This window comes from Puntigrus tetrazona, chromosome 11 (genome assembly GCF_018831695.1).
Source record: "Puntigrus tetrazona isolate hp1 chromosome 11, ASM1883169v1, whole genome shotgun sequence".
NCBI lineage: Eukaryota > Metazoa > Chordata > Actinopteri > Cypriniformes > Cyprinidae > Puntigrus > Puntigrus tetrazona.
In genome coordinates, this window is record NC_056709.1 from 12,428,511 (window position 1) to 12,446,010 (window position 17,500).

General features: G+C 33.7%; 2 protein-coding genes across 2 annotated transcripts in view; both read left to right on the forward strand.

Moving 5' to 3' along the window:
• The window catches only part of LOC122353861 (G protein-coupled receptor 137Ba-like), a 1,117,577-nt gene that overhangs the window by 675,966 nt on the left and 424,111 nt on the right, over positions 1-17,500 (forward strand). The window lies entirely within an intron of this gene.
• The window catches only part of sptbn1 (spectrin, beta, non-erythrocytic 1), a 91,331-nt gene that overhangs the window by 53,398 nt on the left and 20,433 nt on the right, over positions 1-17,500 (forward strand). Inside the window, 17 exon segments of the mRNA XM_043251710.1 lie at positions 1-85; positions 1,124-1,215; positions 1,293-1,373; positions 2,207-2,322; positions 2,399-2,511; positions 3,500-3,687; positions 3,770-3,887; positions 5,010-5,168; positions 6,292-6,594; positions 7,767-7,920; positions 9,663-10,533; positions 12,019-12,156; positions 13,258-14,014; positions 15,050-15,252; positions 15,328-15,418; positions 16,159-16,305; positions 17,349-17,500. The exon segment at positions 1-85 is cut by the window's left edge and continues 89 nt beyond it; the exon segment at positions 17,349-17,500 is cut by the window's right edge and continues 112 nt beyond it. Of these exon segments, the coding sequence (XP_043107645.1) occupies positions 1-85; positions 1,124-1,215; positions 1,293-1,373; positions 2,207-2,322; positions 2,399-2,511; positions 3,500-3,687; positions 3,770-3,887; positions 5,010-5,168; positions 6,292-6,594; positions 7,767-7,920; positions 9,663-10,533; positions 12,019-12,156; positions 13,258-14,014; positions 15,050-15,252; positions 15,328-15,418; positions 16,159-16,305; positions 17,349-17,500 (3,768 nt within the window).

Consider the following 17,500-nt stretch of genomic DNA (forward strand, 5'->3'; position numbering starts at 1 on the left):
GGAGAACATGGGCTCGCATGACATCGTCGACGGAAACCACCGACTCACGCTCGGCCTGATCTGGACCATCATCCTCCGCTTCCAGGTGCAGCATCTTCTGGATCAGCATGTCCAGCCTGTTTTTAAAGGAACACCCCCACTTACCTTTTTAATCCATTCAGCTGGCTCGGGATGCTAACGCTCTCATCCGGTTCCATGATCTATGCTAAGCTGTAGCTAAAAAGTCTGCTGGATGCATTTAAAAATGCTAAAACCCGATTAGTTAACTCTAGAGCCTATTTTCAAAAAAGTGGCATGTTCCTTTAAAGGCAGCTGCATATGCATATATGAAAATATTATTACAATTTCCCCTCTACTAACTATACCGCTGTATTATTTATTTATATTTATCAATATTTCTAATGCATTGCAATTTTTAATTACTTTTTATATAAAGAATATTTTTTAATATAATGCTTTTTTCAACTCACTATAAAGTTGTACTATATTATTTATTGATAGTTGTTTTGTTTTGCATTGAAACCAAATAGTTTTAATCCACTTTTTTTTATTTTCGTTCTTTTTTTTTGTTTACATTATTGGCATAGCACAGTAGTGTAATGATTATTTTTTATGATTATTTATCTGTAAATTTATTTCTCTAAATATTTTTATGTTTTATAACATTTTTTAATATAAAAAAAATTACGTTCTTTCATTTTTTTCCTTGCGATACTTTAATTAGATTTTTATTTATGTTTATGTATTGATTTATCTATATTTTATACTTAATTTTAATATTCTTTTGCATTTATTTTAACTATTTTTTGTTCTTATTTTTAGGCGACACTTTATTTTAAGATGTCCTTGTTAAAGTGTAATTATACATTTAAATAGCTAGTAATATTAATTAACTGCATGCATTTATTACTACATGGTTACTTGCATAATTTATTTTTATCATAACAGTAAATACAAAGACACCTTATTATTTGCAGTAGTTCTGCTTTTGGTTTATTTTTAGTTTTTGCGCATTTATTCAAACCGAATTTTATCATGGGTTTTATTTCATTTTGTAAATTAGTTCGAATGGTTTTGAAATCACGTTGCGGCCAAGAAATGCCCCCGTTTTCGTATTCAACAGATCCAAGACATCAGCGTAGAGACGGAAGACAATAAAGAGAAACGCTCCGCCAAGGACGCGCTGCTTCTGTGGTGCCAGATGAAGACCGCAGGGTGAGTGCTCGTCCGGAGCAAAGACACACACGCGCTCGAGGCCTCGATCTCTGACGGCTCCGCTTTGTGTTTCACAGCTATCCCAACGTCAACATCCACAACTTCACCACCAGCTGGCGGGACGGCATGGCTTTCAACGCCCTCATTCACAAGCACAGGTAACAGAGTCGCGTGTTAAGACGTAATATAAAGCTACTGTATATATTTAGGGCGTCTAGTATTGATATATATATATATATATATATATATATAAAATATATTCAGACATAGAATGAGTAAACGTGTTGATGGTCACAGTAGTGACTGCTGGGAAATATTGCATTCAATAAAAACGATCAAACATTACAAAAAAAATTATAATAGTTCGAATGTTTCTATTAAAATAAAAACTAATAACAAAATAAATTAATTAAATTAATTAATCCTTATTTAAATGTCACTTCTGACTTTCTCGTCTTCTTATTTTAGTCACAATAATTTATTTATTTATTTATTTATTAAATCGTCGGCTCTGCCACAAATGCACGTCTAAATATTCCCTTTCCTGAACAAATCAATCAATTTTATTTAATTAAATTAATGTACCGAGTTTGAAATAAAAATGCAAATTCCTATTTGACGCGTAACTATTAGAAAGCATCTTAATATTTTTATATTATTTGTTTTTAAATCTTAAATGCTGAACCTGCTTATTGACTGATTATTTAAATCATTTTTTTAATGATACACTTTACCCAGAAAACTAACAATTTTAAAAAACATTGATGTATATTTCCGTCTTTTATCTCAGTGTTGTCGCATCAGTTTTAAAAAAAATGCAAAATAGTAACCGTATGATGTGATCTGCGACGAGATATAAGATGTGTAACCGTTTTATTATGATTTCAGTAATATGTAAATGTAATATCTCACCGGCTACGGACCATAAAACTGATTATTTCAAAGAGTTACCAAAAAAGAAATTGGTTCTCACCGCTTGCCGTCTTTCCAGGCCAGACCTGATTGATTTCGACAAGCTGAAGAAGTCCAACGCTCACTACAACCTGCAGAACGCCTTCAACCTGGCCGAGCAGCACCTGGGCCTCACCAAACTCCTGGACCCAGAAGGTAAGAGCCCGGGCCCTCGGCCTCTCCGTCACCGCGTCCCCTCGCCGAGTGTGACCCCCCGCCGTCTTCTCCGCAGATATCAGCGTGGACCACCCCGACGAGAAGTCCGTCATCACTTACGTCGTCACCTACTACCACTATTTCTCCAAGATGAAGGCGCTGAAGGTGGAGGGCAAGCGCATCGGAAAGGTCCGAGTCTTGTTTATCGGTTTTGTAAGATTGTGAGCTTTAAGATGTTGAATGCTGTTAAAACGGTCGTTGTTTAATAAAACATTTAATTGATAATTAAAATGTAAACCAAAAGAAAAAAAAGCAAACACCTTAATGATAGAATTAATTTATTTATTAATTTATAAATGTATATTTAAAAGGTAATTGTAATGGCGGTCTTTTGTCTGACGCTTATTTAGTAATAAATAAATATCACGCATATAGCAAGTTTATTTCAGTCTTATGCGTGTGTTTTGTTCATTATCGATCGGTTTTGTAGAATTCAAATGTTACTATCAAAATGAAATAAATTATTAAATTATTATTAATTATTAATTAATTAATAATTATAAATTATTAAATTGTTATTAAATGGCAAAATCAAAAAACACATCAACAAATAAATTAATTTCTATTTAAATGCAACTTTGTAATGGTGTCATCTACATATTTACATCATTTTAATTGGTCTTTTATTTATTTATTTATCTGTCTAATATCTAATATTCCTATTCCTAAATAAATCAGTCACTCTAATTTAATAATTACATTACAAACGGCCTCATCTTAGTATTTATATGCTATTTTTATATTTTTGAATAATATTTTTTTATATTTTAAAATGCAATTTGGTCTTAAATCCTAAACCTGCTTATTAACTGATTGTTTAAGTTTTATGCATGCAATTTTATATCTTGTAAGAAATGATTGTGTGTTTAAATGTTAGTATTAAAATAATAATTCAATTAAAAACGCAAAATGCATCAATAAGTACATTAATTCTTATTTGACAAGCAACTTTTGGTAAAGGTGTAGTTTTAATATTTATTAAAAGACTATTTCAGTCTTGAATATTTGATTTATTTCAGTATTCCTATTGAAAAATAAATACGATTTTATGTTTAAACGAAATGCCGTTCGGCCGACGCAAACCTCATTGAGGTTGATACCCGTTGATCTTCACCAGGTGCTCGACAACGCCATCGAGACTGAGAAGATGATCGAGAAATACGAATCTCTGGCGTCTGACCTGCTGGAGTGGATCGAGCAAACCATCATCATCCTCAACAACCGCAAGTTCGCCAACTCTCTGGTTGGAGTCCAGCAGCAGCTTCAGGCCTTCAACACTTACCGGACGGTAGAGAAGCCGCCCAAGTGAGCGCCCGCCTGGAAACACACGGCACGTTATGACACAACCCAAACCAGCTGAACATGGCTTTCTTCTCCTCCTCCACAGATTCACTGAGAAAGGCAACCTGGAAGTGCTTCTCTTCACGATCCAGAGCAAGATGAGGGCCAATAACCAGAAAGTGTACATGCCACGAGAGGGCAAACTCATCTCAGACATCAACAAGGTGCCCTTTTTTTCACATGCTGTTTAGTGGGGTTGAGTATGAATTATTACTCATCCACGTGCAAATAAATGTGCTTCCTTTGATGCTCATTTCGAGGGCAAAACTGTAAAGCAACCACAGTGTGTTTGGTAATTAGACTCTTATATTTATTCTTTATTTTATTTACAAAAACATGTTTTTTTTTAATGTTTTAATTATTTTTTGCCAATTTATTTATTAGCTTTAAGTTAGGATTTACCGTGGTATTATTACTTTAATATTTCGCTTATTATTAAAGTATTTTGTGCAAGTAAAATGTAGTTTAATAACAGCATTTTTTGTAATTAGATGGATTGTTTTATTAGATTTATTTTTGATATATTATTTCAATATATTATGTATAATATTTAGTGCTGTCAAACAATTATATTATAAGTGTACTGTTTATATTTATTATGCATATATAAATACACACATGCATATATATATATATATATATATATATATATATATATATATATATATATATATATATATATATATATATATATATATGAAAAAGAAAAACTTTGTTTAAAGTGTTGTTTATATCTAAAATATTTAAAATAGAACATATAAATATAAATATTTATATATAACATAAATTGTATGAATATATATATATATATATATATATATATATATATATATATATAAAGAAAAAAGTGTTGTTTATATCTAAAAATATTTATATATAACATAAATATATGTAATAAATACTGTATGGATACATATTGAAATATATACTGTATTAATATACACACACATTTCTTAAGTGAAAACCTTTATTGTGGATGCTATTAACGATGTTTAAATGTTTGACAGTAATATTATATATATATATATATACATACATATATATATATATATATATATATATATATATATATATATATATATATATATATATATATATATATATATATATATATATATATGTACTGTATATATCTGTGGTTTTAATTAATTTATCATTTAATGAAAAAATAATTTGATGATTTTTTTCTGACTTTTTATATTTTAATATTTCTATGTTATTATTTCTGAGATGAGCTGCGGCCCCGTGGTCTGTGAAGCTGAGGCTGTGGTGGTGTTGTGTTGCAGGCGTGGGAGCGTCTGGAGAAGGCCGAGCACGAGCGAGAGCTGGCGCTGAGGACCGAGCTGATTCGACAGGAGAAGCTGGAGCAGCTCGCCAGACGCTTCGACCGTAAGGCGGCCATGAGAGAGACCTGGCTGAGCGAGAACCAGCGCCTCGTCTCCCAGGTGCGTTCACTGCCTTACACCTATAAACACACACACCTTGTGTGATGCATCTCGGACTGGATTTCAGGCTGCTTTCTGACCCCTGGTGGGCAAACATTTATTTTTTTACAATATATTTCATGCAAATATTCACAATGTTATATTAATAATAGTATATAATATTTAAAGACAAATAATATTAAATACTATTATTATGAAATATTGTACTTTTATTAGTAATTATCTATATTTATACATTTTCATTTTTATACATTGCTTATTTTTTTCTCAAAGCAGACTTTCGATGTATATTTTTCAGAATTTTGCCATAACATTTATTTATTTATAGATGTTTTTTTATTTGATTTTAAACCATAGTTTTGATATTTGTTTAGTTTGTTGTCGTTAGTGCAGCTCAATATAATGTTTACATAATATGTATGTACACGGTATGTTTATGTATATATATAAAAAAATATATATATATAAATTATATATATAAATATATATATATATATATATATATATATATATATATATATATATATATATAAAAAATATATATATATAAAAATATGTGTGTGATATGTGTATATTAAATTATAATAAATAATTATAATTATTTTTACAGTTCTGAAAATGTCACAGTTTTATGAATTCACCAAAAAAATATATATATATAAAAATATGTGTGTGATGTGTATATTAAATTATAATAAATAATTATAATTATTTTTACAGTTCTGAAAATGTCACAGTTTTATGAATTCACCAAAAAAATATATATATAAAAATATGTGTGTGATGTGTATATTAAATTATAATAAATAATTATAATTATTTTTACAGTTCTGAAAATGTCACAGTTTTATAAATTCACCAAAAAAAAAAAAAAAAAAAAAAAAAAAAATATATATATATATATATATATATATATATATATATATATATATATATGTGTGTGATATGTGTATATTAAATTATAATTAATAATTATAATTATTTTTACAGTTCTGAAAATGTCACAGTTTTATGAATTCACAAAAAAGTGCTATAATGAATGGCAGGTCCTACAAAGAAAAAAAAAAGTAGTTAAAAAAAAATCACATATTTACTTTTTAAAATTCTCATTTCTTCTCTGCAGGACAATTTCGGATTCGACCTCCAGGCGGTCGAGGCAGCTACCAAAAAGCACGAGGCCATCGAGACGGACATCGCGGCGTACGAGGAGCGCGTGCTGGCGGTGGTGGCCGTGGCTAAGGAGCTGGAGGCGGAGAACTACCACGACATCAAACGCATCGCCGCGCGCAAAGATAACGTGCTGCGTCTCTGGGAGTATCTCCTGGAGCTGCTCAAGGCCCGCAGACAGCGGCTGGAGATGAACCTCGGCCTGCAGCGCGTCTTCCAGGAGATGCTCTACATCATGGACTGGATGGACGAGATGAAGGTGAGCGAGGAAGAAGCTGCTCAGGTTGAAAGCCACAGGTTTACCTGAGATGCAGAGTAGCATCTAAAATAGATTGTAGCAATTTAATATATTTGAAGATATTATGCTTATTTGGTTTGATTAACCATCATTTTTGCTTAGATTGACTATGATCTATATGTTTTGGGTCCTATAGATGCAGACCTGTATTTGCAATAATAATCATAATTCATTTAATCATTTTTATTTTATATCTATATATATATTTTTTAACAATATTTATAATAATGATCTATTAAACCATTTTTAATGTTTACGTTATTTATTTTATTTCTTGTAAATATTATATATATATATATATATATATATATATATATATATATATATATATATATATATATATATATATATTTAAGTTTCCTATTTTGATTTAATTTATTTCCATTTGGGTTTTAGTAAATTCAGTACCTCACCTTAAACTTATTTGATTTCAGTTAGTTTTATTCCAGGCTCATTTTAATCAACTAAAACCTTTTTTAATAGTTTTAGTTTATTAGTATTAATGAGCGATAAAAAAAAAACGCTGCCCGGCATTGAATCATCAGGGTTATTATAATTAACTAAAATTAAAACCATAAAACTGAAAATAAAATAAAATGTAACATTTAACGAAATATTTCTTGGCTTTATTAGCTTTGCGTAACTAAAAATGGACAAACTATATAGACATATAAAAGAAAAAGAAAAAAAAGACAAGAAGGCGCAGTTAAATTACTAAAATTTGAACAAAGTTTTTTTTTATGAAAACAATATAAAAAATAAATATGTAAAAATAAAATAATAATAAAAATAAAAATGCAATATATAAGAATAAAAATTAATTCAAAATCAACATTATTAATAAATAAAATTAATAAAATAATATACTATAATAACACAGACACCAACAAATTCAACAAATTTTTGTTTATTTTTTTAAATCTAGGTAGACCCATATTACCTATATAACCTTTTTTTGCATAGTTTAATAATGTTTATAATGTAACATGATGGTTAAGCTTTTTGTGTTACGTTTATTAATTTAGCAGAACTTGCCGAGCTTCAGTACGATCCAGATGAACGCGTTAGCTTCGAATGGAAGTCAATGGTACTCTAAATGATGTAGTTGCGTGCTTCCCTCCTGTGCTCCACAGATGCTGCTGCTGTCTCAGGATTACGGGAAGCACTTGCTGGGAGTGGAAGATCTGCTGCAGAAGCACGCTCTGGTGGAGGCCGACATCGGGATTCAGGCCGACCGCGTCAAAGCCGTCAACGCCAACGCTCAGAGGTTCGCCGTGGATGAGGAGGGTAAGAGGAGCTCCTTCACAAACCAACCCGTTTCTGAATAATAGCCACCGTTCTTACAGAATGCCATGAAGATATAAAGTAAGGAGACCGAGTTCAGTCTATTAGGGAAGAATCAGTGGTTTTTTTCCCCCTGAGGAAATGTGCAGAGCCGGTCCAGGTTGGGTTTTTGCGAGTTTCCTGAAGAACCTGGAAATAAAAGGGAGTTTTTAAACCGCCGGTTCTCGGGCCAGGAGAAGTCAAGGAAATGTAATAAATCTTAACAGTCGTGGAAAAGCCATGAATATTTTTATAGTGAATATAAATTTCTCTGGTTATGCTGTAAATGACGACCAAACCGCATTTGAGCTGCAGGACGCTTATTTTATTTGTGTGCACATATACAAAATACATTTCTTTATTTACATTTATTCATTACAAGATTAGTACCTGACATCAGCTTTAATGTTTTGTTAAAATATTTATTCATTTTTATATTATATATATATATATATAAATGAGCATTTTTTTATTTGTTTATATATTTACAAAATAAAAATTATGACTATATATATATTTCTTATATGTCTGAATTTAGTATTACATTAGCATATGAGATGAAATCATCTGCAGTGAACTCTCTTAATCAATTTAAAATGACTCAAGCAACACTACAATAGCAATGGAAATTAATTTTTCATAAACAGTGGGAATCCTTTTTTCCAAAATCACTGCACATAACAATAATAACCCAGCTCGCGAAGAACGAAAACAGAACTTCAGGTCAAACGTTGCTAAAAGCGTCTTTTAACCAGCTGTCCTCTCCATCTGTTTCCCTACTTCCTTCTCTCTCAACGCTGAAAATTACTGCATTTTAGAAATCATCAAAGAGTATTTTCGTGCTAAATACGGTAACCCTAACAGTGTTTCATTCACAATTTTTTTATATAACAATATATATATATATAATATATATATATATATATAATATATATATAACAATAATTATTGTGATATAATTTACCAATTATGAAACGATTCGAAGGCATAGATGAATGTTCAATAATGTTTACACTCCAAAAGCGAAATTAAACATGGTCTACTACTATTAAATGTGCATTTCTAAAACACAAAAAAAAGTGATATTATTATTAATATAACAAGGCAACACAAACCGGTTTCTTGACTTGACATACAGAAACTAAAAAGTGCATTTGATCGAACTTGTTATAGATTTTGATTGCTTAAATTTCCTCATTTGTAAGTGGCTTTAGATAAAAGCATCTGCTAAATGTAATGTAATAATTATTTTTGGTTTACGTGTGTGTAAGGATTTTAAAACAATAGTGCTGTCAAACAATTAATTGCAAAATTTAAAAATAAACAAAATATATGTGTGTTTAATAAATGCAAATATATTCATGCAAATATATAAAAAATATATAAATGTATGTGCATTTAAAATATTTTTTACACAAAATATATATTGCATCTTTTTGTTTTTATATATACATAACACACATACATATATTATCGAAAGCAAAAACGTTTATTGCGAATAATCGGGATTAATCATTCGACAGCACTAGAAACATCCACCGAGATCACATTCGAGGTGCATTCAGGAAAAGATCTGAATCATTTTCCGCTTCGCAATGCATCGATTTATTTTCCCAGGCCTAATACTGACCGTATTTTTGGCCACAACCCAGCCCTAGTCTCTCGCGTCCTTAATGGTTTTTTTTATCTTCCGTGGTTCGATGCAGGCTACAAACCCTGTGACCCTCAGGTCATTCGTGACCGAGTGGCCCACATGGAGTTCTGCTACCAGGAGCTGACCCAGCTAGCGGCCGAGCGCCGGGCCCGTCTGGAAGAGTCCCGCCGCCTCTGGAAGTTCTTCTGGGAGATGGCCGAGGAGGAGGGCTGGATCCGCGAGAAAGAGCAGATCCTGTCCTCGGACGACTGCGGCAAGGATCTGACGGGCGCCGTGCGTCTTCTGAGTCAACACCGCGCCCTGGAGGACGAAATGAGCGGGCGAGCCGGTCACCTCCAGCACACGGTGCGCGAGGGTCAAGCCATGGCCGACGCCGGGCACTTCGGCGAAGATAAGATCCGCGAGCGCATCGCCGACGTCCAAGCGCAGTGGGCCGCTCTGGAGCAGCTGGCGGCGGTGAGGAAAAAGCGCTTGGAGGAGGCCTGCAGCCTTCACCAGTTCCAGGCCGACGCGGACGACGTCGACGCCTGGACTCTGGACGCGCTTCGGATCGTCTCCACGGCTGACGTCGGCCACGACGAGTTCTCCACTCAAGCGCTGGTCAAGAAGCACAAAGACGCCTCGGCCGAGGTGGCCAGCTACCGCCCGGTCATCGACGCCCTTCACGAACAGGCCCAGTCGCTTCCTCCGGAGCAGGTGCAGGCGGCTAACGTCAACGAGCGGCTGGCGGGCATCGAGGAGCGCTACAAGGAGGTCTCGGAGCTGACCCGGCTGAGGAAACAGGCCCTGCAGGACGCCCTGGCGCTCTATAAGATGTTCAGCGAGGCGGACGCGTGCGAGCTCTGGATCGACGAGAAGGAGCAGTGGCTCAACAGCATGGAGATCCCGGAGAAGCTGGAGGACCTGGAGGTCATTCAGCACAGGTGAGAGGTCAAGGCCGTGTGTCTGTGGCCGTAGAGGCTTGTGCACGTTAGTCGGGATTATATCATTTCACTAATTTTGCAGGATTCGAGCTCTTACTTGATTCGCGTCTTTTTGAAAGGTTCGATGTTGTCTTCAGAAACCCCTTCCGGACAGGTGCAAAATAGTTTCGAATGTGAATTATCGTAAAAAAGCCGTTTTATGAGCTTGAAGCCATTTTAAATTCGATAACATTTAAAAAGCTACACTTTTGCGTTTTAAAAGCGCAAGGTTTGAACGAGTTTTAAGTTCGAAGTACCTTGTGAAGCGGTTTTAAATTTTAAGCATCTTTAAAAATGTTGTTATAAAAAGGTTTCAGACTTTGAAGCGGTTCGTAAAGCTTGATAAAGCTTTGTAAAAATCCTGAGCTTTGAGTTTTAATATTTAGTCTTTAAGTCTTTCTAAGTCCTTTTAGAAGCTTGCAACGGTTTTAAGTCTGATATGACGTAAAAAGCTTACGTTTTGAAACATCAAGGTTTGAATGAGTTTGAAGTACTTTTATAAGGCTGGAATTTTAAAGTGGTTTTAAATTTGAAGAATTAAAAAAAAACATTTCAAATCCCATTACAGTATTTTTAAGTCTGAAATAGTTTTAAAATATAGCATTTTGAAAAGTTCAAAGCAGTTTATAAAGCTTGTTTGAAGGCTGAATTTGTTTAGGTTAAAGTTTACGTTTGTGAAAAGGTGAGATTTTAAAGTTAAAAGTAGTTTTAAAGCTTGAAGCAGTTTTAAGTTTAAGTTTGGAAAACTTGAAATTGAAGCGGTTTCACGTTTAAATAGTTTTAAAAAAGTCTGGCTGTTCTAAAAGCGGTTTTGATTTTAAAGCTTAAAAAGTTTAAATATGTGCATTTAGAATTTTTAGCTTGCTTTTTGAAACAGTTTTAGGTTCGAATTTGAGAGGTTTTGAAATTTGAAAATCATATTAAATATGTGCATTCTGAAACAAAATTTGAAGTAGCTTGAAAACCTTTTGAAGCAGTTTTAAGTATAAAGCACTGCAGATTAAAAACCTACATTTTTTTATATTAAGAATTGATTACTGTCCGGTTGCTAGGCTGCTTTGTGTGGTTGCTAAGGCATTGCTAGGTAGTTCTGTTCTGGGTTCTCCCAATGATGATTACTAGATTTTTCTGTGTTGTTTCTAGGGGGTCTAGAGTCTGAAGGTCTGAGGCGTGTTTGCTGATGTTGAAAGCTCTAGGAATATGTCTTAGAGAAATAATAACGGTTTCTCAAGCCAGCACAATTAGGAGCGTTTACCCCCACATCTGTTGCACAGCTGGAGCACAGCAGTACAAATGATTGCGACGACAGATTGAACTCGCTGCGGTGTGTCCAGATATCACATTCTCCATTTCTCAAGGACAGATTGACCCGTGCTGTGAGACGCGACGCTGCAGAGCTGCTGTTGTTGACGATTGCGTAACGAAATGTTTTTTACGACCCTCCAGGTTCGAGAGTCTGGAGCCCGAAATGAATAACCAGGCCTCACGCGTGGCCGTAGTCAATCAGATCGCCAGGCAGCTCATTCACAGCGGACACCCGAGCGAGAAAGACATCAAAGCCCAGCAAGACAAACTCAACACCAGGCAAGTCATAGCTCTCTGTGCAGGTGATAAATGCGTTCAGAAACATGTTGTTAGATACTGGTCGTGGGGTACCGATACATATATGTATATCATTTAATGTATAACATACATTTATTCATATATAAGTATTATTTCACTATAAGCTAAAAAAAAACTGATTTAAGAAAAATAATATAATATTTTTTATGAAAATTACTACATATATATATATATATATATATATATATATATATATATATATATATATATATATATATATATTTTTTTTTTAATTATTATTTATTTATTTTTACATTAAGCCATCTTTTAAGTAATTGTACATATTACGATTATTATTTAAAAGCCATAATGGAATTTTGGTTTGCTAAATAAAAAAATGAAACAAAATAATACATTTCACTATTGTAATATTCCACTGTAAAATAAAAAGATATTTAAGAAAAATATTATTTTAAATTACAGTACTTTTTTTGTTTGTCTTAATTTCTTTATTTTCAAACCATCTTTTCGACAATTGCAGTGAGCCTTATTGCGATTCCAATATGAGAAATAAGAAATATTAAATTATATCATATCCGAAATGTTATTTTTATAATTTATCATTTTAAATATTATAATTTTGACTGTAAAAGAAAACATTGTGTGTTTATAAGCACAGTAATAATTGTATTTTTGAAAAATAATTTTAAATAATTTTAAATAAAAATATTTAAATTAAAATGTAAATTAAAAATGAATTATGCAAATAAAAACAAGATAAGAAATATATTTTTTTTAAAGCAAATATAATAATAATAATAATAATAATGTTTTTGATAATTCCACTAAGCCATATTGCAATTAAATTTTTATTTTAATCAGTCGTGTGAAGCCCTAGATTCTGGTTCTTCTTAAATTAAATGCATTCAGTTCAAAATGAACTCTCAAAATAAACATTTGACCAGTTATCTGTGTTTCCTGGAAGTTGAATTATGACATATATGACTCATTAAACACAATTTAATTAGCTTAAACATCCAAGCATGCCCTTCACTAGATGCACCGAGCGGATCTAAACTAGCAATTAACCAGCTGGTTAACCGGCCTGATGTTCATCCGCAGGTGGAGTCAGTTCCGAGACCTGGTGGACCAGAAGAAAGAGTCCCTCCACTCTGCTTTGGGCGTCCAGAACTACCACCTGGACTGTAACGAGACCAAATCCTGGATCCGCGAGAAGACCAAAGTCATCGAGTCCACCCAGGAGCTGGGCAACGACTTGACGGGCGTCATGGCCCTCCAGCGCAAGCTCACCGGCATGGAGCGCGACCTGGCCGCCATCGAAGCCAAACTGGGCGACCTCCGCGGCGAGGCGGAGCGCTTGGCCGGAGAACACCCCGACCAGGCCAAAGCCATCACGGGACGGCTGGCCGAGATCACCGCCGTTTGGGAGGAGATGAAGGAAACCCTCAAAAACCGCGAGGCGTCTCTCGGGGAGGCCAGCAAGCTGCAGCAGTTCCTCCGAGAGCTGGACGATTTCCAGTCCTGGCTTTCCCGCACGCAGACGGCCATCGCGTCCGAGGACATGCCCAACACGCTGGCCGAGGCCGAGAAGCTCCTGGCCCAGCACGAAGGCATCAAGAACGAGATCAACAACTACGAAGAGGACTACCAGAAGATGAGGGACATGGGCGAGATGGTGACGCAGGGGCAGACGGACGCTCAGTACATGTTCTTGAGACAGAGGCTCCAGGCTCTGGACACCGGGTGGAACGAGCTTCATAAGATGTGGGAGAACCGGCAGAACCTCCTGTCTCAGTCTCACGCCTATCAGATCTTCCTCAGAGACACCAAACAAGCCGAGGCTTTCCTCAACAACCAGGTGAGTGGATTGAACACCGTTTTTTAAAGGCTTCTTTAGTTGAAAAAGCTTCACGCTTAGGAAAAATATCACTGCAAGCCAAAAAATGGCTCTTCTGTGGCAAACAAAATAAGATTTTTAATTTTTATTTTTTTAATTAATCGTTAATTTTTAAAGTTGTTTAATTTAATTAATTAAACACTTTTAATTGTAATTGATAATTGCGCCAAGCCGTATTGCTAAACGTTTTCCTAAATAAAATGTTAAAATGTTTACCCAAAAAATCAACAAAATGAGACATTTTAGTTTTGTAATATTTATCTATAAAATAAAAAAGTGAGTATTTAATAATAGTTTAAATGTGTTTAAATTTAAAGTAACTAACAATATGCTTATATATGAAAAACGTTTTTTTTATTTAGTCTGTAATATTTTAATGTTTAGGGAAAAAAATAAATATCTTTTTTTATTTCAATTCCAATACTAATACTAATGACTAATACTAATGAATTACCATTCTAATATTTTTTTCTCTTAATTTCTTCATTTTCAAGCCGTCTTTCTGTTAATTACACTAAGCCATATTGTAATTTTAGTTTACTAAATAAAAGTAATATACATATATACATTTAGATATTTTATTATGTCCTTATTTCACAGTAAAATAAAAAAATAAGCATTTAGGGAAAATAATAATAAAAAAAAATATTTTATTCATTACAATAATATTTTTTTCCTCTTTTCATTTTTTCATTTTCAAATCAATTAATTGCACTAAGCCTTATAGTGTAAACAATTAGACATTTTATTATTGCAGTAATTCACTGTAAAATAAATAATAAATAAAAAAGTATAATAATCATCAAAACTTTAAATCAAGTGTAATAATCATAATTTTATTTTTATTAATTACAACAATAGATAAAATGTCCACACAAACAAAAAATGGTTTACTTTTAACCAAAACTATTAGCCAAAGATGGTTTGGCAAAGCTATGTTTAAATAGGGTCCTTTTTGAGCCTCATCTGAGCGATTTCTTCTCTGTCTTTCCGTAGGAGTACGTTCTGGCTCATACCGAGATGCCCACCACCCTCGAAGGAGCAGAAGCTGCCATCAAGAAGCAGGAGGACTTCATGACCACCATGGACGCCAATGAGGACAAGATTAACGGAGTGGTGGAGGCCGGAAGGAGACTGGCCAGTGACGGAAACATCAACGCCGACCGCATCCAGGAGAGAGCGGCCTCCATCGATGACCGGTAACAAAACACAACCAAACATGATAAAAGAACAGATGAAAAGAGTCGGGCTGACCTTCAAACTTTAACCTGCAGCCACAAGAAGAACCGTGAAGCGGCCGTGGAGCTGCTCATGAGGCTGAAGGACAACAGAGACCTGCAGAAGTTCCTTCAGGACTGCCAGGAGGTGAGCTGATACTTAATATTTTAGTTATATATCTTGTTCGATTTTGGCCTTTTATATATTTATATATATATATATATATATATTAGTTTTATTATATTTTATTTAATATATATTATTAGTTTTAGCTGTTTTAGTACAGCAAATTAAAATGAATTAAAATGAGAAATGTTGATCCAGCTGATATTTTACTGAATTTTATTTCAGATAACATTACTTTTTATTGGCTTTATTTTAGTTAACTTCTGAATTCTATTGTTGTTTTTATCATATTTTGAATAGTTTTAAGTATATATTTAAAGTATATAGTTTTCTTTTTTATTTTAATTACAGTTTAAGTAATTTAGTTGTTTGGATTTATTATAATATTTTTAAATATATATGTATAATTTTTTCTTCTTTTTTGTTTTTAGTTATTCTTCTTTTTTTTTTGTGTTTGTTTGTTGCATTGTTGTTTTTTAACAATTAATTAAATTTTAATTTCAATTTTAATTAAAGTAATTCTGTCGTTTATATTTTTTTAAATAAATTTTTTTAAAACATTTTTATATATTTTTTTCCTTTATTTTTGTTACGTTAGCACATCAAGTGAGGCTAAATTACAATGAGAAATGAGGCCGAAAACTAGCTATTTTGAAAATACGTTTGTATAGTTTCCATTTTAGTTAGTTTGCCGTGCTGAAAAAATAGGCAGATCCAACAGAAACTCCTCTTTCCTTGACGGTTTTGTGTCCTCTGCTCAGCTGTCCCTGTGGATCAATGAGAAGATGCTGACAGCACAGGACATGTCCTACGATGAAGCTCGTAACCTGCACAGCAAATGGCTCAAACACCAGGCCTTCATGGCCGAACTGCAGTCCAACAAAGAATGGCTGGACAAAATCGAGAAGGTCAATGCATTTCATTTAATAGCATTTTTTGCAATAGTACCAGTGTTATACTGGATTGAAGTCGTAAGTATTGTGTGTTTTAGCTTTAATATTTAGGCGATGTGCCTCATAAGACACTTACTTATGTTATTTTCTGAGTATATTTGCCTTGGTTTTGGCATTTGCTCGTAAATCAGGAATTGAAAAGCAAAAAGTTTTATTCTTAGAAGACATATCTGCCAATGAGTTCATAAAAATAAACATAATTTAAAGGGAAACCAAGATTATTTTTCTTTCGTCATTGGCAGATATTTGTTCTAGTTTTATATGTTAGCGTGCATTTATTTTGAAACGCCGGATTGAACAAAATACTGTAATTTTCTACAGTGCACCTGAGCTCTTAATATGCTTTTATGGTAATTGCGTGATATTTAGCAGGGTAAATATTCTGTAAAGCCGTCAGTCGTCACATTGGTTATTAGCTATAATAACAATTATTTAACTTTTTTTTTTAAATAGAATTAGTTTCTATATTACGGTTTCCAACATAGAATAAAAAAAAAACTTATTTTCTTACAATTTTTGTTTTTTTTTCATGTAAACTTGCAATTCAGTGAATTTAGTAATAATTCAAAAGTGAAAAAAAAACAAAACAATTTGTGAACGTAAAGTTCGAATTTTTAGAAATTCCGAATTCTAATGATTTCTCTCAAAAGTCGGAGAAGACCAGAGACAAACAATTAAAAAAAATGAATTCCATGGCAGAAACGGGCTTCCATACTATATCGGTGTGTCGTTAATATAATATTTTTGATGTTAAATAAACGGCAAATGTCACAGAAGGATAATTCCTGGGGTTAAACTGTTTGTTAAATTCTACGTTTTTCTACTGTCACTTAAACCGATGCATTTTTCCATTTTCTCCTCTTCTCTAGCCTGCTTCCTAACCTTGTAGTCTAATAAACCTGGCACTGTACACGTCAAACGCTGTTTGCCCTCCGACGAGCCGCTCGGATCAAAGCATGATTGCAACCGTAACGTAAATAACCTCTGTCTGCCTGCAGGAAGGGAAGCAGCTGGTCTCGGAGAAGCCGGAGACAGAAGCTGTAGTGAAGGAGAAGCTGGCGGCGCTGCAGAAGATGTGGACCGAGCTGGAAACCACGACTCAGACTAAAGCCCAGTGTCTGTTTGACGCCAACAAAGCCGAGCTCTTCAC